Source organism: Anarhichas minor, unplaced genomic scaffold (assembly GCF_050575085.1).
Source record: "Anarhichas minor isolate MPS153535 unplaced genomic scaffold, ASM5057508v1 ptg000004l, whole genome shotgun sequence".
NCBI lineage: Eukaryota > Metazoa > Chordata > Actinopteri > Perciformes > Anarhichadidae > Anarhichas > Anarhichas minor.
In genome coordinates this window covers 17,343,048-17,365,980 of record NW_027466450.1, presented here as the reverse complement: position 1 = coordinate 17,365,980, position 22,933 = coordinate 17,343,048, and the positions used below count along the sequence as shown (strand labels likewise).

Below are 22,933 nucleotides of genomic sequence, written 5' to 3'. Positions count from 1 at the left end.
TTGACGTGTTGGTGTCTCTTCTTGTTTGCAGCTCTGTGTGACATGCATCCAATGAGAGCCCTCTTCCTCATCCCCAGAAACCCTCCTCCTCGACTCAAGTCCAAAAAATGGTTCGGAAATCCTTTTTATCAAAAAGTATGTCCGGCATTAACCGAACGGACGATTCATCTCAACTCCAAACATCTCATTTCACCGACAGGTCGAAGAAGTTCTTCAGCTTCATCGAGGGCTGCCTGGTGAAGAACTACACTCAACGTCCGCCCACCGAGCAGCTGCTCAAACACCCCTACATCCGGGACCAGCCCAACGAGAGGCAGGTCCGCATCCAGCTCAAAGACCACATCGACCGGACCAAGAAGAAGAGGGGCGAGAAGGGTGAGCTCACGAATATATACGTCCATAATGTTTGACTGAGAGAGGAGACTTCCGGCTTCTAATAAAAGCGTTACTCTAATGTTCAGGGTGTGTTGAGTGTTTAGGGCGTTTCTTTGCTCCTATTTTACTCACCGTGGTCTTTCTCTGTAACATAAAGTTCTGCTCCTCTATGAAACGGATCCATCATGACTAGAAGTAGAGAGAACTAGAACATGTCTTTAGTGCAGAATAACAGTGAGAACGACAAACATCCTAGAAAAGATAACATGCAAGTTCAATTTCTTTGATCATTTCTTTTACAAAAATTGGAAAAAACAGCCTCTCCTCCTCTCTCCTCTTCTCCTCTCTCCTCTCCTCTCTCCTCCTCTCCTCCTCTCTCCTCTCCTCTCTCTCCTCTCCTCTCCTCCCCTCCCCTCTCCTCTCTCCTCTCTCTCCTCTCTCCTCTCCTCTCTCCTCTCTTCTCTCCTCTCCTCCCCTCCCCTCTCCTCTCTCCTCTCTCTCCTCTCTTCTTCTCTCCTCTCCTCCTCTCTCCTCCCCTCTCCTCTCTCCTCTCTCTCCTCTCCTCCCCTCTCCTCTCTCTCCTCTCCTCCTCTCTCCTCTCTTCTCTCCTCTCCTCCTCTCTCCTCTCTCCTCTCTCCTCTCCTCTCTCCTCTCCTCTCTCCTCTCTTCTCTCCTCTCCTCTCTCCTCTCTTCTCTCCTCTCCTCTCTCCTCTCTTCTCTCCTCTCCTCTCTCCTCTCCTCCTCTCCTCTCTTCTCTTCTCTCCTCTCCTCTCTCCTCCTCCTCTCCTCTCTGCTCTCCTCTCTCCTCCTCCTCTCCTCTCTCCTCTCCTCCCCCCTCCTCCTCTCCTCTCTGTGTTCACTTCCTGTAGTTCAGTCAAAGTGTCTCTGATTTGTTGTCACATGACTTGGTCTCAGATGAATCAATCATGTTGTAATTTTGGTTTCCTAAACTGCGGGCGAGTCGTGGAGTTCACAAGACGTAATGACTTTGACTTTACAGCTGTTGTTTCATTGTTCCTCAGATGAGACGGAGTATGAATACAGTGGAAGTGAAGAAGAGGAGGAGGAGGCGTCTGAGCAGGAAGGAGAGCCGAGGTCAGTATACATCATCGCACATGAAGAAGAATTTCTTGGTGCTTTGTTTGCCTCCTGAGCCTCTTTCTGTGTGTGTGTGTGTGTGTGTGTGTGTGTGTGTGTGTGTGTGTGTGTTGTGTGTGCATGCAAACCAGCAAACACAACATTTATCTACCGACTATCCAAACATGATGATAAACCCAGCAGCATGTCACTGTGGGTCACACACTCAGCACTGCTGGATCCACAGCCGAGCTAAAGGAGACATGACATCAAATAAACACTCACAGAAATGAAGTGTAGTATATAAATCTTGTTGTTGTTGTGTTTTTTCCTTTTTGTCATTCTTCGTGATTAGAAGTGTGTTTGGCAGACGGAGTGCAACAGCAGGTTTCCAATGATATGTTCCTTTCTAATTCTCCATAAATGTCTTTTAACACTCAAAATCCTCAGCATCCTAAAGTTTTTATAACTTTCTTCTGACGAGCCAAATCAAAGCAGCTAAAGTTTTAAAACCGCGTCCTCCGTGCAGCTCCATCGTCAACCAGCCGGGCGAGTCGACGCTGCGCCGCGACTTCATCCGGCTGCAGCAGGAGAACAAGGAGCGATCGGAGGCGCTGCGTCGCCAGCAGCACCTCCAGGAGCAGCAGCTCCGCGAGCAGGAGGAGTACAAGAGGCAGCTGCTGGCCGAGAGGCAGAAACGTATCGAGCAGCAGAAGGAGCAGCGGAGGCGGCTGGAGGAGGTGAGCGGACCGCTTCACACTGTCGTGTTCATGTAACAGAAGATTGTAGAAGTCCACCAGGCTACGCTGCAATGCATGATGGTACAGGACTGTTATTGCTCTCATTTTCCTGATAATTAAGTCTACAAACAAGTTAAAGCACACGTGTTTAAAGTGTTAAAAAGAACAAAGGTCAGTAAAAGCTGCTAAAGCAAAATCCAGGTTGTAAAACTCTGCCTGTTTAATTCAAACCCATATCTAAAGTAAAGATGATTTATGTATGAAGCGTCCCAGGAGCTGCACCGCAAGTTAGAATAGGACTAACAATAGTCCCGTGAGTTATTTATGAAGCTTCCTCAACAGAGGAGCAGAAGATGAACCTGAATATGTTGCGTTCATAGGAGTTCGTTCATCGCAGGTTGAATACTGACTTAAAGGATCGATGCTGAAGATAAAACAGGCCACAGGGAACGATGAGCTCACTCTGCATGCTGTGCATCTGCTGCTCGGTGGTTGTTAAACGTGCATCAGCTCGTTTTCAGCTCGGCTGTAAATCTGACTTCACTGCCTTGAATTAGAAAATACAGTCATGTAGTTAATAACAATAAATAAATAGAAAGTGTCAGGGATTATCATGACAGCTATACCCAAATACATTGACAAAACATCATTCATAAATGATTTCAATTGGTTCCAGCTTCTCTTTGGATTATGTATTTCTATATAACTGTGAATTGAATGATATGAAGTAAATCATTACATTCACACTGTGTTTGGACATATTCTGTAGTGTTGGACGGACACAACACGCTTTTAAAAATGTAACATTGTGCTCTGGGAAACTGTGATGCACTGTGATTAATTTATATATATATTTATATATATATATATATATGTACTATATATAACTTAAATTATCTGGGAGGAAAAAGGAGAGAGAGCTAAAAAACTATAAGAGGGACAAACAAACGTATGAACAGAATTATAAATCATGAAATAAGGCAGCGAGTACGTAAACACACAAGAGAGAGAAGAAGACTTTTATATTTCTGAGCAGCAGCCAGCTGGAGGCTGTGTTTCTGATCTGTGGATGAATCCAGAGAAGCATACCAGCGTACATGTGCTCTCCTGTTGTGGAAACACGACGTGACCTCCCGTGAAATCCTCAACTCTCACAAACACGACGACGACGCAATGCTGCAACACGAGCCTCCCGTCCTGCAGCTTTCAGAAATCACTGAGATATCTTCATGTTTCTGAGAATGAGAGAACTGCCCGTCAGACTTAAGATATTACTGAATCCTCGTCTTACTGCAGGACGTTTGTTTGAACCTTGTCTCACTGCAGGATGTTTGTTTGAACCTCGTCTCACTGCGGGACGTTTGAACCTCGTCTTACTGCGGGACGTTTGAACCTTGTCTTACTGCAGGACGTTTGTTTGAACCTCGTCTCACTGTGGGACGTTTGAACCTCGTCTCACTGCGGGACGTTTGAACCTCGTCTCACTGCGGGACATTTGAACCTCGTCTCACTGCGGGACATTTGAACCTCGTCTCATTGCGGGACGTTTGAACCTCGTCTCACTGCGGGACATTTGAACCTCGTCTTACTGCGGGACGTTTGTTTGAACCTCGTCTCACTGCGGGACGTTTGAACCTCGTCTTACTGCGGGACGTTTGAACCTCGTCTCACTGCGGGACGTTTGAACCTCGTCTCACTGCGGGACGTTTGTTTGAACCTCGCCTCACTGCGGGACGTTTGTTTGAACCTCGTCTCACTGCGGGACGTTTTAACCTCGTCTCACTGCGGGACGTTTGAACCTCGTCTCACTGCGGGACGTTTGAACCTCGTCTCACTGCGGGACGTTTGAACCTCGTCTCACTGCGGGACGTTTGTTTGAACCTCGTCTCACTGCGGGACGTTTGTTTGAACCTCGTCTCACTGCGGGACGTTTGTTTGAACCTCGTCTCACTGCGGGACGTTTGTTTGAACCTCGTCTCACTGTGGGACGTTTGTTTGAACCTCGTCTCACTGCGTGACGTTTGAACCTCGTCTCACTGTGGGACGTTTGAACCTCGTCTTACTGCGGGACGTTTGTTTGAACCTCGTCTCACTGTGGGATGTTTGTTTGAACCTCGTCTCACTGCGGGACGTTTGTTTGAACCTCGTCTCACTGCGGGACGTTTGAACCTCGTCTCACTGCGGGACGTTTTAACCTCGTCTCACTGCGGGACATTTGAACCTCGTCTCACTGCGGGATGTTTGTTTGAACCTCGTCTCACTGCGGGACGTTTGTTTGAACCTCGTCTCACTGCGGGACGTTAGTTTGAACCTCGTCTCACTGCGGGACGTTTGTTTGAACCTCGTCTCACTGCGGGACGTTTGAACCTCGTCTCACTGCGGGACGTTTGAACCTCGTCTCACTGCGGGACGTTTGAACCTCGTCTCACTGCGCGACGTTTGTTTGAACCTCGTCTCACTGCGGGACGTTTGAACCTCGTCTCACTGCGGGACGTTTGTTTGAACCTCGTCTCACTGCGGGACGTTTGAACCTCGTCTCACTGCGGGACGTTTGAACCTCGTCTCACTGCGGGACGTTTGAACCTCGTCTCACTGCGGGACGTTTGAACCTCGTCCTGTCGCTTCAGCTCAACATGTAAGAGATTAGAAAGTGCACAGAACAGAAATCATAGTTTGCGTGGTTTGATGAGTCGCTATAATCCTACTTGTTATTATGAAGGAGCGGTTTGTAGGATTTAATGGCCTCTAGTGGTGAGGCTGCAGATTGCACCCAAATGAATACCCCTCTCCTCACTTCTCCCTTTACAAGACGGGAAGAACTACGGTGGCCTTCAGGTGACATAAAAAGACGCAGTAGAGGACAGCACATATCAACAGATAATCAGTCACCAACACTGATTCACCAGATTCTTTTAATGTGCTGATGGTTTGATATCAAGTCTACAGCAAAGAGAGAAAAGGCCGTGATTGTAACGTTACACTGGTTATAGAAAAAGAGCAGTTTATAAATCAATGCAGGACTGCAAATTCACATTATTTCATTATCTGCTAATGTGCCGATTATTCTCTTGATTTGTTCTTTGACTTTTTTTCAATGAAATGTAAGAAAACAGTGAAATACGCTCCTGGTGACGTCCTCAAATAGACTTGTTTGTTCTGAGAGAACAGCTCAAATCCAAAGATATTCCATTTATTACAAAATACGACAAATACAAGTAGAACATTTCCACCTTTGAGATGCTGGAACCTGTAAATGTTTTGTCCTTTTTGTAAGAAAAAATGTAAAACAATTGATGAACTGACTCATCGTTTTCAGCTTTAATGTCTTGAATTCAGGGAATCCTAAATCAATCCTAATAAAACTATAAGAACATGATCTCTGTGTCACACATGACGTGAAGCCCTTTTTCCTCGCAGCAACAACGGCGTGAGCGCGAGATGAGGAGGCAGCAGGAGCGCGAGCAGCGCCGCCGCGAGCAAGAGGAGAAGAGACGCGTGGAGGAGCTGGAGCGACGCCGCAAAGAGGAGGAGGAGCGCAGGAGGACCGAGGAGGAGAAGAGGAGGGCCGACCGAGAACAGGTACACGAGTCCAGCAACACCTGAGTGTTTATATCTTATTCGTATGGATGTGAATCAAAAGGAAAGAGATGCTTTGAGTGTGATTGGTGATGTTTTTTGTGATAAATTTTGAAGTGCAACCATTTGTTCTTATTGAGTCCCTTTACATCTCAGTTGTTGTTGTTTTTATCGTGGCCCCTAATTAAATTACTTTTTTCCTGTGTGACTTTGGCTCATAACGTGGTTCTGAATATGATTTTTTCTATGTGGAACATTGCATTTCTTTTTGCAAAAAACCCCCAACACACGAAAACTTTGGGACTTTCTTCCTGCAATCACAAGATCCTGAAATCCTGCTTATTGTTGCCACATTTCCGTGTCGGCACCACGGTTTGCACACCGTCCTCATGGTGAAGATGCCGTATGTGCAAATTAGATATATTATTCTTTGAGGACGCTGAGCTGAAGGGGGCGGGGCTGGTCTGTGTTTTGATCGACAGGACTACATCCGCCGTCAGCTGGAGGAGGAGCAGAGGCACCTGGAGATCCTGCAGCAGCAGCTGCTCCACGAACAGGCCATGCTGCTGGTGGGTGTCTGAAGCATCACATTCATATTCTCGTCTCTTCCTATTTTATTATTATTCCCTCCTACACGTATTCCCTCTCTGTCTTTCTTTCAAAAAGTTTCTTCTCTTTCTTACATTTCCATCAGTTTGTGTCCCAGGAGGTTTATTTCTGTAATGTTTCCACAGCTCTCAGCTTGTTAAACTTTATAACGCAGGTACTTATTATTCCTCCGTTACACAAACTTTCCTGATTGAGTTTCCGATCTGAACTTAATCGAGTTTTCTTCGGGACTAACTCAGGACTTTTGTAGATCCGAGGAGAGCCGTTAACGGTTGAGGTCAGAACTGTATAAGTGTTCTCAGGGTTTCTTTTGCAGAGGAAGTCGGGATGTTTACGGGGCTCGTAGTGACGGCGATGTCGTCACCAGGAAACCGCTCATCCAGCTGGAAGAGAGGGCTTCCCCTGTTTCACACTCCAGATGTGTTTTATATTTAAAGGATTGTGCTCCTCTGGAGGATACTGACATAATGAAAGGATATGAGCCTCGTATCCTCACACGTCTCTTCATCATCGGCTCCTCCATCATTGATCAACTTCATTCTATGATTCTGTTAAATCTCATCTAAAGTACTCGAACACCAGATTCTACAAGAATACATCGTGTACTTATACCTGGTTTAACAGGCTAGTTCAGATGTGGCCTCTGGCAACGTGCACAAGAATCACAGCTCATAAAACCCATTAGTGTTTTAATAGTTCAGTGGTTTAACTTTGACCAGCGGTTAAATGCTGAAAACAGATGTGCAGCTTCGTCCCACAAGCTGTTTCTTCACTTTATTTAGTTTAGTTAGGTTTCGGAGGTCAAACCTTATTTTTGGTATTTTAAAAACACCACCCTAAACAACAATCATTTTGTCATCCGTTAGTTAGTAGAACCTATGTTATAATTGAACTCTTTATAATGCATTTAAACTAGCGACTGTTGGCTGTTGATGTGGCTCTTCAGTCAGAGATGATGTTCAATTTCAAAACAATAAAGATCCACATCTGTTCCTCAAAGCCGACGCGTTGGCTCTACTAGAACATGAAGCTCTGATTAAAGCTCTGATACTCTGAGTATTACGACATGAGGGGGAATTAGTTTATTTGTTATTTTTGCATTTCAAGAATAAAGTCAAAATGTTGAAAATAAAGTTGAACTTTTGAGAATAAATCAGATGAAATGAATTACAAATCTGAGACGTAACAGACAGTAAAGACCCCCCCCCCCCCCCCCCCCCCCTCTAATCGTTTCCTAACAGTGTCTCACGAGGCTCACAGCGATGTGCTGCCCACATCACAGGTTTGGAGAATGAGCTGTAATGTTGAACAGTGTTGCTCCTGAGACTTTGCAGAGAGAACAACATGTTTCCTTCATGAAGATCAGGAGGACTTGAGACTCTAGATTGGTTTGAATGTTTGGGGATCCCAGAATACATTCAGGTTGCTGTCTTCTAAACAGAATAACATATTTAAAAAAGCAGCTGTGGAGACGACACGACTTCCCACAGAGGGTTTCTTTGGTTCAACTTGCCCCTCCCTGTACTCAGGAGAATAAATGGCGGGAGCTTGAGGAGCAGCGCCAAGCCCAGAAGCTCCAGATACAGCTGCAGCAGGAGCAGGCCTACCTGCTGTCCCTCCAGCAGAACCAGAGCCCGGGTAGTAACAAAGCAGCCCAGCAGCAGAGCACCAAACCCCCTCAGAGCGCTCCACGGGACATAAAGCCCGAAGAACCACCGCAGAGCTCGGACTCTGAAGGTCAAAAACTCAGTCCGGAGAAAACCACAGAATCCAAACTACCCGACGCTGACCTCCGAGGCCCCGCCCCCCGAGGCCCCGCCCCTGACTCTGAGCCAATCAGAGAGGTGAACCCCGCTTTTGCAGCATCGCCGCGCTGACGTGCTGCAGAATGTTTCCTCTGCTTGTGTGTACTCACTCTCTAGCTGCTGGTGTGGGACGTGTGGATCAATGTCTAATAACTTAACAGCTCCATGATGCAAATAGAGTCCAGCGAGTTAACTCTAATTTAGACCCAAATTAAAAACCATCACGAATATTAAAGACCTTTTAAAACTACTTGTGCAGCAGCAACACACCAGTTAATATATATGCTCAGTCCGTACAGCTCTATATGGAAGACCATTTGCAAAGCTAAAAAAAACAAAACAAAAAGGTCACAAAAATAAAAAATCCACTCCCCAAAAAAATACAAAATTAAATAATACTCATTATTTAATTATTTTTGCTGACGGAAAAACAGTAAAAAATAAAAATGATTTTTTAATTTTTTTTTTTTTTCTTTTTTTTTTTCAGCAACATAATTTTTTTTTTTTAAATGCACCAACACTTTTGGTGCATCCATCTGTAACCATAACACTGACCAGATGTTTCCAGTTGCTATAGAAAGTCTAAATGATGAGTCATAGAAGCAGCTGTTCATAGGTTACCCTACATGTGACGTATACATGGATTGTGAGTACATTGAAGAATTCTCTAAACGTGGCTTTACAACAGATGAAATACTTCAATAGCTTGATGTTTCACATGGATTGTACTGAACAAACGCACCCTTGAATAGAATTTTAAGCAAGAAGCAGCTCTGGAGTATAAAGAATAAAACCAATGTGGCTGAGGTGAAGACCTTCAATAAACAGCAACTGGAAACATCTGTTTTTGGTTTTTTTTGCTGGCAGAAAAAAAGTGAAAAAAATAAATAATTGTTTTTCATTTTTTACGCCAGCAAAAAAAAAATGTAAATCTTTTTTTTTTGGGGGGGGGGGGGGGGGGGGGGTGGATTTAAAAAGAATACTTTTTGTTACCTTTTTTTTTTTTTTTTTCTTTTTTGGCTGCGGAATGGGCTTCCATAGCTCTACCGGTAGCTCGGTGAGCAAGGGACGCCTGGCCAATCCTAGCGCTCGAATGCTGCACGGGGCGGGTCTTGCCAAGAAGAGCAGTGGGATTCATAACTAGCTCCGGAGGCTGATCGCTGGCTAGCTAGCTAGTTAGCTTGTCCGTGTGGAGTGAGACTGAGGGAACCATTAGACCCAGCGGCCACCAAGGTCCACTGTTCAGCTCTTTTTCTATAACTGATGTAGCATGAGAGCGTGGTGGAAACGGCAAGCTAACTAGGAGTCAAATGGACTAGCGTGCTAAAAACTTGGTTGAAATAATCATCCATTGTTTTGACCCGGAGAGACGTGATCCCTACAAAAAGGTTCCCACTGTCATAATATTTGTATTCACCAAGTTCAGGAATTCAAGATTCAAGGATCATTTATTGTCATTATACAAAAACGGGGTTGCACAAAAAAAAATGCTAAAACATTCCTGTAGGTCCATTTTTTAAAATTTTGATAAACCCCAGATTACAATGATTACTGTTGTAACTGTCCTGTACGGTTCTACAGTCCTCACCATCGATTTATTATTCAACGAGAAATGACAGACTTTTACGTTTCCCTCCACATGAAGCGTATGATCTGTCTGAACTGTTCTTACTGAGGTTCTCTGTCTGACTTGCAGTGAACCTGCTGATCACATTATTATTAATTTAACCGACTCTTGAATCTGATTCTGCAGCTTTGCGTATTAACTCGTCAGCGCCTGTAAACTGATGCACATCCAGACTGAACTATTCTCAGTCGGCCTGCTGCAGGAGGACTTCTAGAAGAAGAGTTTCATCTGTAGAGTGAAAGCTCCTTTTAACAGCAGTAATGTTCAAATTAAGACTTGATAATCTAGTTTTGCAGGATGAATTAGGTCAGTTAACGTTGACATTTCAAACTGAGAAACAAACAAGCCCTCGGTTTTCTTCCATGTGAAGCGGTGTCCTGGACCTCGGTGTGTGTCCTAACCTTTCTGTCAGTGAATGTTTCTCCACATGAAATATGCATGACTCTCTTTGCTGGTCGTGGTTCTGTTGTGGGAATATTGTGGCAACAATAACACTGCAGCCCTCGAGGAAGTGCTTTGTTTTACCAAAACAACAACCTGTCTCTGCTCTGCGGCGGGGAAACTAACAAACCGTGGCTCCTCTAATGGCTTCTGTTCACTCGTCTGTGTTCCTGTCCTCCACACACACGCTGACCTGTACTCCCTAATGCCGCCGTCTGTCCTCCTTTCAGGCGGATGAGCGTTACCGGAAGAACATCCAGGGTTCTCCTCAGGCAGCTCCGACCAAACCGCCGCAGCCGCCGGTGCCACCGCGCTCCGAGTCCTCCCACCCCAACGGGAACCCGGCATCCGAGGCGGCACCCGCCGCCATGCACCGGCCTGTGGAACCACAGGTAACGTCTGCAAACCTTCCCCCCCGTCCTCTTCTTCTTCACTTCCACAGCTCAGCGTTTTGAGTTGGTGTCCAGTAGGTTTCCGTCTCCCTGCTGCTTTTTTCTCTTGCAGGATTTAGTTGGAGCTCAATGGGCACTGAGGCTGGTTGTAAAGTTGTGTTTGTTTAATCGTGTCCACACAGAGAGTCTCAGTGGGAGGCATGACCCCTCAGACCACAGAGTAAACACACATGGAGTCACATGACATGCTTGTTTATCATGTGATGCCTGCCTTCCTGTTCACGCTTTGATCCGACAAACACGTTGTCTCGCTGTTTTCTCAACTGTCCTTTTTCTACACGATTCTCACTGATTCTCTTGTGTTTTCATTTCAAACTCAAGACTTCCTGTCGTGGCTTCAAATGAAAAGCTTTCCACTGGCTGGTTGAATCTAAAGCGATGATGTAACTTGTTGTTTTTCTGTTTTTCTCAGTGGATCAGTTCATACCGTGTACAAGAGTCGTACTTAATGTAGAGGTGAAGGTGTTGGAAGTTGGCTTTATTGTGCACGCTTCATGGGCTCCAAACAGAAAAGTGAAATGTTGACTAATGCGTAGTGGTTTGGACCAATCAGCTGCAGGCTGGTTTAGTTGTGTGTACCTCAGAGACTGTATATAAGAAGTGGACGTAGTCACCGTGACGTTTTGAAGCCTCGAGTTTGGCATTTTGGTCGTCACCATCTTGTTTTTTTTGCAACCAGAAGGTGACACGAGAGGGAGCTAAGTACAACTGAACGCTGAATAAGACAATTCTAGGCGACCAAAAATGTTACAATTAACTTTCATAAAAGACTAAAACACGGACTGTTACCTCAGTAAACATTGTAAACATGAGTTTATGGTCTCAATCTCTAGTTTCAAGTCTTCTTCAATACAGCATGATGTTCATTTAGTACACTATGGTCCATTTAGAGTCAAACAGACCATAAAGCAGGGGATGCTTTAGGGCGGGGCTACACGGTGATTGACAGGTCTCTACCAGAGACGTATACGGCATCTCTACGTCACTCCTCCTCAGTCCAGATATGGTCACTTCCTGTTCACTGGTTGCAAAAAACAACAACATGGTGACGGTCAAAACGTCAAAACGTTCACAAACCAACGGGTGACGTCATGACGACTACGTCCACTTCTTATATACAGTCCGTGTTTATGACTCGGCACTTGATTGGAGTAGCAACTGTATTTTCTCTTGACGGAGACGATGACAGTAAAGCTCTCATGACACTAAAGGTCGACTTCTCTGTCTTTGGTTGTGGAGCTGCCGTTTGTCCAATGTGAGTCGGCTAAATCTGATTTAGTCTGGAGGATGCTGTCGGTGCTCATTTCCTCTCAGGACCAGTGATGTGCTGTCAGTCACTGCAGAGCTTATGTCTCCAGAGAGGAGAGACGTTCCTCCCATCTCCACTGACTCTGGATGTTGCTTTGTGTGTTTTTATTCTAATCATAATGAAGGTTCTCTCTTTCAGGTCATTGTTAAAGAGAGATACTTGAGTCTGTGCTCTGTGGTGTGAACGGGTTTTATAATATGTGAGATGTGTCCTCTCGTTGTGCCACTTCCTCCTTGCTGGATGTTTTTGAAGTCTTTCAGGGTTTTCATCAATTCTATTTCAATTCAGCCATTTTAATGTGAAACTTTCATTAAATCTCCACGTTAATGACAGAACGCTCGTTTTCAGACGTTTGTTTTTCCTTTTTTTTTCTGTAAAAGAAAACTTTTTGTGGAATGAAAATGAAAACGATCACAAGCCTGATTACATATTCCTCTCCCGTGATTAACCCTTTGATCGACAGGTTGTCCTCCCACTCGTCAACGCAAACAAAAGCACTTTCTCCAAATGTGTAATTATTTCAGAGTCACTTTTTGTGCGTGTGTGTGTGTGCGTGACCATGGGTGTTTGCTTGGTGTCTCTGCTGCACCTCCTCATTGTGTGCTGTTGATTAAAACATGTATAATTCATGTGCAGACAGATTTGCAGCCGGTGACTCAGATGTTATTAGTCATCTTCCCAGCGACGGATTCAACCCACTAAGCGTGAATAATCCCAGTTCATTGAAGTCTATCTGCTTTGAATATGTCACACAGATTAAATTATTAAAGACGATGCTGTAACTTTTGTAAGAACGATGGGGGGGGATGGTGTAAATCACTGGTGCGTTATCAAGCGTTTACCGTAATGTTACAAGTGGATGAATCACTTTGAGTTGTGTTGTTGTGTGTTAGCGTTGTTACACACAAACTCTTCTTCACTGTGCGCTGGATTAAACTTGGACGGGTTCATATTTGAGGTCTTGATCAGAGCTAATTGAATAAAGTCTGAACTATTCAGACTGGATGTGTCAGAGGATCATAATGTTAAAGTCACAGCTTCTTCTCCCTCAGACATGAGATGTGTGCATGCTGTATTCTGCTCGTGTGTGTTTCCCTGCCGGCTCGTGCTCATGCTTTTGTTAACATTATTCATCTTCATGCTTTTGTTAACATTATTCATCTTCATGCTTTTGTTAACATTATTCATCTTCATGCTTTTGTTAACATTATTCATCTTCATGCTTGGTTGTTGGTGGTGAAGCTGAATCCTCCTGAGGCCTGAGAGGTGGTGAGACTCAGAAAGTGAAACCGGATTGGAGACTAAATTTAAATCAGGACGTTTACTCAGACGCCTCTCTTTAATACAAAAAGTTTGAAATGCACTTATTGACTCAGTCTGGGCTTCATTATTTAAACCTGATTGAATCATGGTTTAACTTTAAACTTTAAAACTATCTTAAAATACAGAAAGATACAATTTAAACATATCTTTAAACGTCAGTTTAGATTTGACTCTAAACCTAGATTTCAATATTATTATTTATTTATTTATTTATTTTGGTTTCAGCATCTCCATATTGATTAAACTTGAATGTAATTTAATCTTGTATTTACTCATTTTAAACCTAGTTTAGCTAAACTCTGATAACACTAATCTTCGATTAAACTAATCCTTGTTGGTGCAACGCAGCCTTTAAGTCTTAATACTAAGTGTAAAGTTACATTATATATTATAATCAGTAACATATGATAATCAGTTATTCTGAGCAGGTTGTACATTAACATGACCAACAGTAACACCAGATAGTTAAAGGCGGTCATGAATTGGTAAAGATTAAAATGAGTCTCACTGTCTTTGTCTCAGGATTCACTCGGCTTCATCTCTCATCTACCGTCCGTGCTTATTGTTGTTTTCTTTAATGACAATAACAGCTGACATTAATTTGCTCCTTCACGTCCGTCCTGACCTCTTTTCTGTTCCCCGAAAATAAAGGTGCAGCCTCAGTGACGACAGCTGAATGTACTATTATTTCTCCTATTGCACTCTTAAAAACCTGGGTTCTTTAGGGGTTCTATGAGGGTACTATGAGGCCTAAAGGTCTTCAGGTTTTCCCTCCATGCAAACATGACAGCAGCTGATAAGAACCCTCAGAAATAAGAAGTTAAATCCGCTCCGGTGCTCAACATATGAAGCCAGTGGCTCTTAACTTCTTGTGTTCAGTGCTGATGGTTTGATATTCCACCAGGTCTTAAAGTTGAAGTTCTAGAACATTAATCAGAGGATCTCTGGGTTACTTTAAGAGAAGCGTTTCCTTCTTCCAGACATGGACCTCATTACGTAAATGTGATGCCAGTTTTACATAAATTTTACATAAAAGTCCGACATAAACCTCACTGACCTGTAACATTTCCATCCTCCATCAGCTTCTACGAGGAGCCGTCAGATTAACGTAAAGGCTGCAGCAGCTCAAACTGAAATACTCTGAAAGAGATTAAATGCACTTCTTGTTCCTTCTTCTTAAGAGCTCTGTAATAAATCTATCACTTAACTATAATCTCTACCTTTTCATCCATGCCACCATGCAGGGCTGATATTCATCAAGCAAAACATGTCAGCAAATAGGAGTTAGGCCAAAAGTAATGTCCATCATTCTGTGCTCATATATATATATATATATTATATATATATATTTCATTCTCCAGATAAGAACTTATATTTGTGGACTCACTGGGGAGCAGTGGTTATTAATTAAAGGAGTATTTCACCCACAAAATGATCATTTGTGTATCAGTTACTCACCTCGTGTGACCTTTAAGTCTTGAAGAAAACTTAGTTTTTCTCTCATGTTCTCCACGACGAAAGAATTCTTGATGAATTGAAGTGAATGGAGGACGCGTTTAACACAACAGCAAAACTACATCAAAATATCTGTTTACAAACTCTCAGCAGTGTAATCCAGTCGTATGATTACTACGCATACAACGGTTCATACAGTTTAAGAGAAGTTAAACATCTTTCAGGCTTTTTTCTACGAATGTTCAGCAACACGTGTCAATTTCCGCTTGTTACATGAATAGTCTTTTCAAAGTAAACTTCTGTCTTCACAGGAAACAACTTAGTTAGGTTTACACAATAAAACAACTTAGTTAGGTTGAGACAACACAACTACTTAGGTTGAGACAAAACAACTACTTAGTTAGGTTGAGACAAAACAACTTAGTTTAGAAGTCATCAAACGATATGAAGGAACTTTCAGATCATCAGTTAGAGAAACGGATGTATTGCTCCAGACTGAAGCACAGGAACACCAACACAGGAGCTTAAATCCTATTTTTTTGCAACGACTAACTGCAATAAGGGAGTTAAAGGAGGTAGTTCAGTTAAAGGAGATGTTCTGCTCAAACAGCTGTGGAAACCAAGTGAAATTGGAGGAGCATTAGGAAATAACAAAAATAATATTGCGTGTATTTTGGCTGTTTCTGTAACGGTGCTGTCATGTCTGAAGGAAGCCATAACAAAGACCGTATTTTGACAAAATGTCTTCACATTAATAGCTGGATGAGGTCAGTGATGTCTGAAAGTCTGAAAGGGGTCAAATAAAAGCTGCATGTCGGTGTCCCTGAAGGTTTTGCAAAAGGGGTTCCTCAGGGAACAGTACTAGGCTCCCATCTGACAAACCCCTAAAGATACCCAGAATCCCCTGTCCTTGTCAGAGTGCACTGCATGCAGACTGACCCCCCCCCCCCCCCCCTCCCCCCTCCCCCCCCTCCCCCCCCCCCCCCCCCCTCCCCCCCCCACCCACCCATTGTGTTTCTGTTGTCTGTAAAGGTCCGTTCCCATCTGGCTGCTTTAAAGAGCAGCGGCAGCGTGGCCTCGCCAAAATCATCCTCCGCCGCCGCCACGCCGCCCGCCGTGTCGCGGCCGCATTCCTACAGCGAGCCGCTCGCCCCTAGCTTTGAAAATCTGCACCTTCGCAGCAGCCAGGAACACCATCACCCTCCACCTTCATCACCATCCTCCTCATCATCATCGCCTGCACGCACTGACCCACAGCCCCACCCCCAGCATAGGCTGTCAGAGGAGGTCCCGCCCCGGGTAAGGACAGGGAGAAAGACCCCCCCAAACCTAGTCTGGCAGCAGGAGTTTAATTTAAGTTAAATGTAATACTTTAACAGCTTCCCACACTCTGCTTGAAAATAAATCATGTCTGGGAATTATAGATTTAATTAAATCCACATTGAATTAACATTCAGTCAATTTTTTTTTTTTTTAAATAAGCAGGTCTGACAAAATCCCATATTCTGAATCTATTCTCCCTGACACACAGAATATCCAGAGAAAGAGGAAGTTAGCGTCACTCGGTGTGAATCAGTGTTGACACAAAGAGACTCATGAAACCCAGACATGAGTCAGCATTTTAGCACTTCCTGTTACCTTGTCTAGAAGTCAATGTGATGTAGTTTAGACGTCTGAAATCAGGTCTGTGTTTAACACAAGCTGAATAGATTGTAACGTTTAGTTCTCTGATTTAAAATAGGTCGGTGAACGGAGTTCCTTTATAGGTTCATCAGTGAAGATTATCTTGATGAACTAAACCTGGAAGAATCACAACTGTTTGTTTGACACGGAGATTATTTTATGTAATGATCCAAAAATCGAATGTAAGAATCTGATTGTCTGTTTGTGGAGGGAACCAGTGATGACTTCCAGGTTCGTAATCTACAAATTGAGACAATCTGTCTCATGTTGCTTTTCCTGAACAACCATAAAATGACATAAAACAATAACTGCAGAGGGAGAGAAACATATGCAGAGGAGAGGAGAGAGAGGTTTACATTTAGAAACATTTTTCCACCTGAATGTATAGCGTGTTGGACGTCTTGGCTAAGTATAGGACAGACAGGAACGCTGTGTGGTAAAAGCCACAGATGTGGGGAGTCAGAATCCAAAAGAAGAGACGTCTAAATTCAGTCCACAGAGCCAAAGTTAGTAAATTGAACCCTGAGTTATAAACAGAACTGCTTCCAAGTCGAACCACAAGACTTACTGTAACTACGGAGAACAGAGTCTCAACACGACTTAAACTTAAGAGTATGTCCATTAACATCAATGCATATCTTTTTTTCATTTTGCCCCTAACTTACACTTCTTAACAAAACTAAAATAATGGCTGTTTGTGTTAAATGATGTGTTGTGTCGAGCTTTGGATGTTATTAAAGGTTATGTTTCGGCTTTATTACACTCCATAGGAGTCTGGAAAAGGGAAAGCTTTGACTCTGGGTGTGATCTGTGACTCTGGGTGTGATGGTTTTTCATTTTCAGTGGTGCTTTGGGCCAATTTGAGCAGGTTAGTTAGAGGAGGAGGATTTGTCTGATACAACATGTTTGACATGAATTGCGTTCTCTTGGTCTGCAGTTTCACTCGGCACGTTTTAAGGTGAAAGTGCAGCTATATTAAAAATACACAGCTCATAAGTAGCAGTGATTAAATTAACATGCACAATTGATTTTTGTGAATTTGATTGGGATAACTGTTTTTAAAGATGTCAAATCTTAAAGGTCCTCGTTGTTAAGGACACCGGTGGCCGTTAAGTGAACAGCAGTTGGCTTCCTGGGCATCGGCCAAAACTACAATTACATTACAATTATATATCATATTTATGATAACGGTACTATCTCTAATGTTCATTGACTCCCATGATTCTAACTAGCTTGGCGTTTGCAAATTACTTCAGCAGCTAATGTAACAAAGCAACTAGCGCCAGATCCATGCCGCGAAGCTAAGTTACAGCTAGCTGGCTAACCTTAGCTTAGCTTCCTGTTGAATAGTTGGTAGCCCTGCCTTGCTTCGCGCTTAGCTAGCAAAAAGCGATAATTAGTTACACAATTTTGCTTTGTGCCGTTATATCATTTATTCTTGGCTAAAATCAACATCGTTGTGTAGAATTTAAGCGAGCAAGCTTAGGTTAGCCAGCTAGCTTTGACTTAGCTACACTGCATGGATCTGTTGGTTAGTTGCTTTGTAACTTTAGCTGATAAATTAATTTGCAAACGGCAAGCTAGCTGATTTACCAATCAGATTAGCCCAGACAGTCTGGATGAATTAGCTGACGTTATCTGGCTATAAGGCTACGCTAGTAGCTACACACGGTTGGCGCTTTAGGGGAGTGGAAGAGCTGCTTATAAATGTGTTTTTAAAATTTGGGTTTGAAAGTTAATGTTTCTCTTTTTAATAAGCATCGTTTGCAAATTTAGCTTAAAGAGCTAGCCTCTAACGCTACTTGAGAGGCCTTGAGCAAGATGGTCAACCAGGGTTGTTTTGATGCCGCTAATAGTTTTATGATTGAAGGTTTCTGTATGTTTTTGTGTATTTTATGTATTCGCTGCACTTTCAAACACACATTCATGCTCACAGAGTGTTCACGTGTGAGCGGGTCACTGTCTTTATCACAAAAGGTTCCCGTAAGGACTACATCAAGGTCCCCGGTGTTGTCAAGGCGAGACTCGCCTCATCATCACGGCAGCCATGCCGTGCACCGCCCCGTTGCCAGGTAAACTGACACTACCCCTCTGATCTGTATGATGATGATGTATGATTTGTATCGATAAAAAGACAATCAGCATAGTTTGGCATATCAGTCATCTTCGTAATTGAAAAGAACCTGTAGGAGATACAAAACAAATCGGTAGTTTTTAGCTTATACGTGAATTTATTGGTAGTTCTGATTATTAAATCTAGAATAGAATTCATCGTTTATTGTCCACCAGGGTGGAAATTCGTCTTCGCAACAACTTGAAAAGCAGACATGCAGTATTTACATACAATACAGTCTGTATTTGCATCAAATTACAAAAGAAAAACAAGTTTATTGGAATATAACTGGGCCCAGAATACTGCCTTGTGGGACTCCGCTGGTCATATCTTTAGAGGAGAGTATAAATGTTCAGCTACTGTGGACGTTTTAGTCCAGGACTCTGACACAAAAGAGATCTTAATGAACTAAAGCTCCACAATGTCAGTGTGTCAAAGTCATTTTGCAGCCTTCAGGGGAAAAGTGTGAGTGCTGTGAGTCAGAGTGGAACCAGGCTGCTGCTTTCAACGGTGTCATTAAAAAGACATGAAAAAGAATGACTTTCTCAAAACAAACACTTGCATTGTTTGGAGATGGATCAAACACACACACTCAGGATTGTGTCTGTACAACCAGTGCAGTGACTTCCCTGTCTGTCTGTGCGGCTGTTGTCTTGGTTTTTATGGGGTTGTGTGTGGGAGGGTTTATGTAACAGTGCTATAGCTGTCTAACCTTGTGATACCTTTTTTCTTTGTGTGTGAATGCGTTTGTTCCGCACAGTTTTTCCAAACCACAAAACTTCTCATGAGATGCTCATGAGGTATTTTATTTCAACTCTAAAACAACATATAGTCTGTTCTTACTGTGCGAATACCTATTTAGCATATTTGTTTGAATATAATCAAATTGCCTGTTAAGCAAAATAGTCTGTGTATTATTATTCATTTACTTTTTGCTTCACTTCCAGATAATTCTGGCACATTCTGAGGCACCAGAGAGTTTAATGGCGGCCTACAATATTATCTATGAACATCATGAATCTGAAATTATTGGTTTCTATGTCAGAATAAAGAACCAATCGAAATGAAATCACAAAGTACAGACAACAGTCTTCTACACTGCCTTCACCTCTGACTCTCTCGGTGTTTGTTGGCCCTACAGTGCGGCGGAGCCTCGGCTGCTGTGGGAGCGAGTGGAGAAACTGGTTCCCAGGCCGACCAGTAACACCGGCAGCGGAGGCTCCAGTTCCTCCAGCAGCTCCAGTAACTCCAGCTCTCAGCCCGGTTCTCACTGCGGCTCTGGAGAGAGATTCAGGGCCCGCTGTGAGTCCACACTTCCAACCAATCAGCACTCAGAAACAGGCAGGAGGTGGACAATAGAACTGAAACGCCACCTTAGAATACAGTCAATTCCACAAACATGAAGACGTGCATTTTTCACCGCTATTTAGAATAAACTGATCTTTTCACCTCCACCTCCTTCAGCCTCCTCCAAATCAGAGGGCTCGCCCCTCCAGCGGCCAGAGAATGCTGGGAAAAAACCCGAGGAGAGGCGGGACTTGGTCAAGCCGAACAGACCAGCGGTGAGACTCAAAAGCCCGACTAGCCAGTTGTGTAGCTCGCTAGCTAGCTAGCTAGCTGGGATGGATCTAGATCTAGAAGTGTGTGTGTCAATAGTCACCGCTTTGGGGTGTGTGTGTTTGATGGTTTGCTGTGGCCTGATGGGAGATTTTGTGTGAAAGATGATGAGCTGGCTCATTTGGTGACGAGACTCTGTGACTTTGGATTGAGCTCGCTGGCTGAAGGGTTTTCTGCACTTACTGCTTGCTTTCTCTCCGACGGTGGCCATCTTAACTCTCGCCTTCTCTAACCTCAATAAAGAAATTACTTTTGTTCTTCTACACTGTTCTCATTAATCAAATTCATCCACTAACCTGACCTCCAGCAGCTTGAGGAGCATCTCGTCCCTTCATCTCTTGGCTTTGCTGCTCTCACGCTGGCTTCTCATTGGCTGGCGTTCCTCTGTAACCACTCCTCCTTTTCTGCAGCTTTTCTGTTTCCTGCTAACTGAACGTCTGAACTAACGGCTCGTATAAAAAAAAAGCCCAGATGATGAAGAATGGGCAACGTTCCAACAGAGAGGAAGAAAAAACTGAACTCAATGAGATAAAGTGACAGGTTTGTTTTCTTCTTCTCTCACCTCGTGACCTTTAGGACCTGACGGCTTTGGCCAAAGAGCTGCGAGCCGTGGATGACGTCCGCCCCCCCAACAAGGTGACGGACTACTCCTCCTCCAGTGATGACTCGGACACCACTGATGACGATGACGATGAAGAGGTGGACCAGGACGGAGGCGAAGAGTCGACTTCTGGCCCCGAGGACTCAAAAGCTGTGTATGTGTCTGATGTCGCTGTGACGTGAAGCGGAGTTATTATCACTTTATAACAGCACGTTGTTTTAAATATGAATATAGAGAATCGAGAGATTCCTACGGTGGCTTATTAGCGCCGTTGCAGGTAAAAGAAAGTGAATTAATTATGGAGCAGGGGGAGGGTGGTAATTATTCGTGAAAATATTTTGGCGAGAAAAAATCTAAATTTGTGATTAAAGTCACAAATTTATGAGACAAAAACTCAGATGTTCTCTGAGATTAAAGTGGAACATTGTCAAGAAAAAGCAATACTTTGGCATTTAGCCGGCTCATTTTACCGCAATATTTAATGAAAGCATCTGTGGTGTGATAAGGTCAGGTTTTTAACTACTAATAATATTTAAGTTTTTTATTCTTGGAAAATCTTGGAAAAGATCCAATTTCTTACTTTTTATTTATTTAATTTTATCAGTTTTTTTCTTGTAGATTTTGTACTTTTTTTCTTGCAAATATTCAACTTTAATATCAGAAATCCTGAGTTTTCTCTCGTACTATTACCCCGCTATCTCCAGCTCCATATTATTATTATTTAATTTGCCCATGGTGGTCTTAACACGGCGTCGTATATGTTCTATACATCATTATTTCTTTACTTCTTCTGCCCTGCAGTTCTTCCAGACTTAGTAACGGAGAGACGGAGTCGGTGAAAACTATGATCGTCCACGACGAAGGTGAGAGCGACGCCGGCTCGACGCCGTGTAAAGACAGCACGCTGATCGTCAGACAGGTACTGGCCGGAACAACAACGAGACAAACAATCATTTAAAACATACTTTCAGTTGTCCTGTTGCATATTTTCTTCATTTGTTGAGTGTTTTTTTCCATTTTGTTTGTGTTGATCATGTTCTGTTCTTGTTTACTTTTTGTCCGGTGGAGAGCAGCTCCGTGTCCCAGCGGGTAGACGTTCAGAATAGTTTGGTGCTCACATAAAGCAGACTAGAGATTTATTACATATTAAAGAGCTTTTGTTACACTTAGAGCAGTGATTTCATCAGATACGTCAGCAGTGAACGCATCTAAACTTTACTAAATGATGAATTTATCTCACGGTGTAATTGTCTGCTAACGAGACTTCTCCTTCCGCCTGTAGCGTAGCCGCTGTAGTTTGTCCTTCGCTCTAGCTAACGCCTCCCCGTCCCCTGAACTCACCACCAGGAGCACATGTAGACCCTCAGCCGTCTGCCCCTCTTTCTACTTCCAGAGTGCAGGTGACGGCAGAAAGCGTCCGAGCCCCGGCCCGGGCCAAGCTCAGACCCCCCCCCCACCACCCTCCGGCCCGGGCCTCGGCCACCACACCCCCAGCCCCCATCATCACCACCACCACCACAACCACCACCACCATCACCCCACACAGAACTCGGACAGGAACGGCTTTGCCGGCCGCATCCACCACCTCCCAGACCTGATCCAGCAGAGCCACCATTCCTCCCCCTCCTCCTCCTCCGCATCCAACTCCCCTTCCTCCTCCAGCCTCGCCAGCCCCTCCACCATGTCCCCCCAGAGTCCGCTGGACAAGCTCAGCATGCTCATAGAGGTATGTCCCCCTCAGCCCCGACACGGGACACCTTTAGAGAGTGCTATTTCTTGTGTAACCTTAAAAAACGAGGAGGGAAGATACGACTGGAAGACGAAGCTAATTTCTTTATATTTCTTGGACTTACAGCTGTAGGATCACACACGTGTTCGCTCTGGTTCACAGCTCGTTTAGTTTCCTCTGAGGCTCGTTGTGGTTTCACAAACATTCCCCACAAACATCTAAATCTCATCTTATTCCTTCATGTTGCCTATTTCCAGTCATATTCTCACATTCTGCAGACAGTCAGTCATAGCCAACAGGGCAGTTAGGAGCACAACGGCAAGTATGTCTCACTCGTAAATACTTTTTTATATTTGTTTCCCCTTTTTGTTGTTTTTGTCAACATATGTTTTTATCCTCCA

General features: G+C 43.8%; 1 protein-coding gene across 3 annotated transcripts in view; it reads left to right on the top strand.

The window, feature by feature from the left end:
* Window positions 1-22,933, top strand: part of LOC142971093 (mitogen-activated protein kinase kinase kinase kinase 4-like) — a 38,050-nt gene that overhangs the window by 4,298 nt on the left and 10,819 nt on the right. The window contains exons 6-20 of one of the 3 annotated variants that reach the window (XM_076111713.1): window positions 32-110; window positions 200-375; window positions 1,398-1,470; window positions 1,982-2,192; window positions 5,610-5,771; window positions 6,251-6,337; window positions 7,907-8,221; window positions 10,481-10,642; window positions 15,822-16,088; window positions 18,450-18,544; window positions 19,727-19,887; window positions 20,050-20,147; window positions 20,779-20,957; window positions 21,605-21,722; window positions 22,197-22,529. In XM_076111713.1, coding sequence (XP_075967828.1) covers window positions 32-110; window positions 200-375; window positions 1,398-1,470; window positions 1,982-2,192; window positions 5,610-5,771; window positions 6,251-6,337; window positions 7,907-8,221; window positions 10,481-10,642; window positions 15,822-16,088; window positions 18,450-18,544; window positions 19,727-19,887; window positions 20,050-20,147; window positions 20,779-20,957; window positions 21,605-21,722; window positions 22,197-22,529 — 2,516 coding nt within the window. The remainder of the gene's footprint in view (window positions 1-31; window positions 111-199; window positions 376-1,397; window positions 1,471-1,981; window positions 2,193-5,609; window positions 5,772-6,250; window positions 6,338-7,906; window positions 8,222-10,480; window positions 10,643-15,821; window positions 16,089-18,449; window positions 18,545-19,726; window positions 19,888-20,049; window positions 20,148-20,778; window positions 20,958-21,604; window positions 21,723-22,196; window positions 22,530-22,933) is intronic. The other 2 variants (XM_076111729.1, XM_076111722.1) reach the window with 2 other exon arrangements.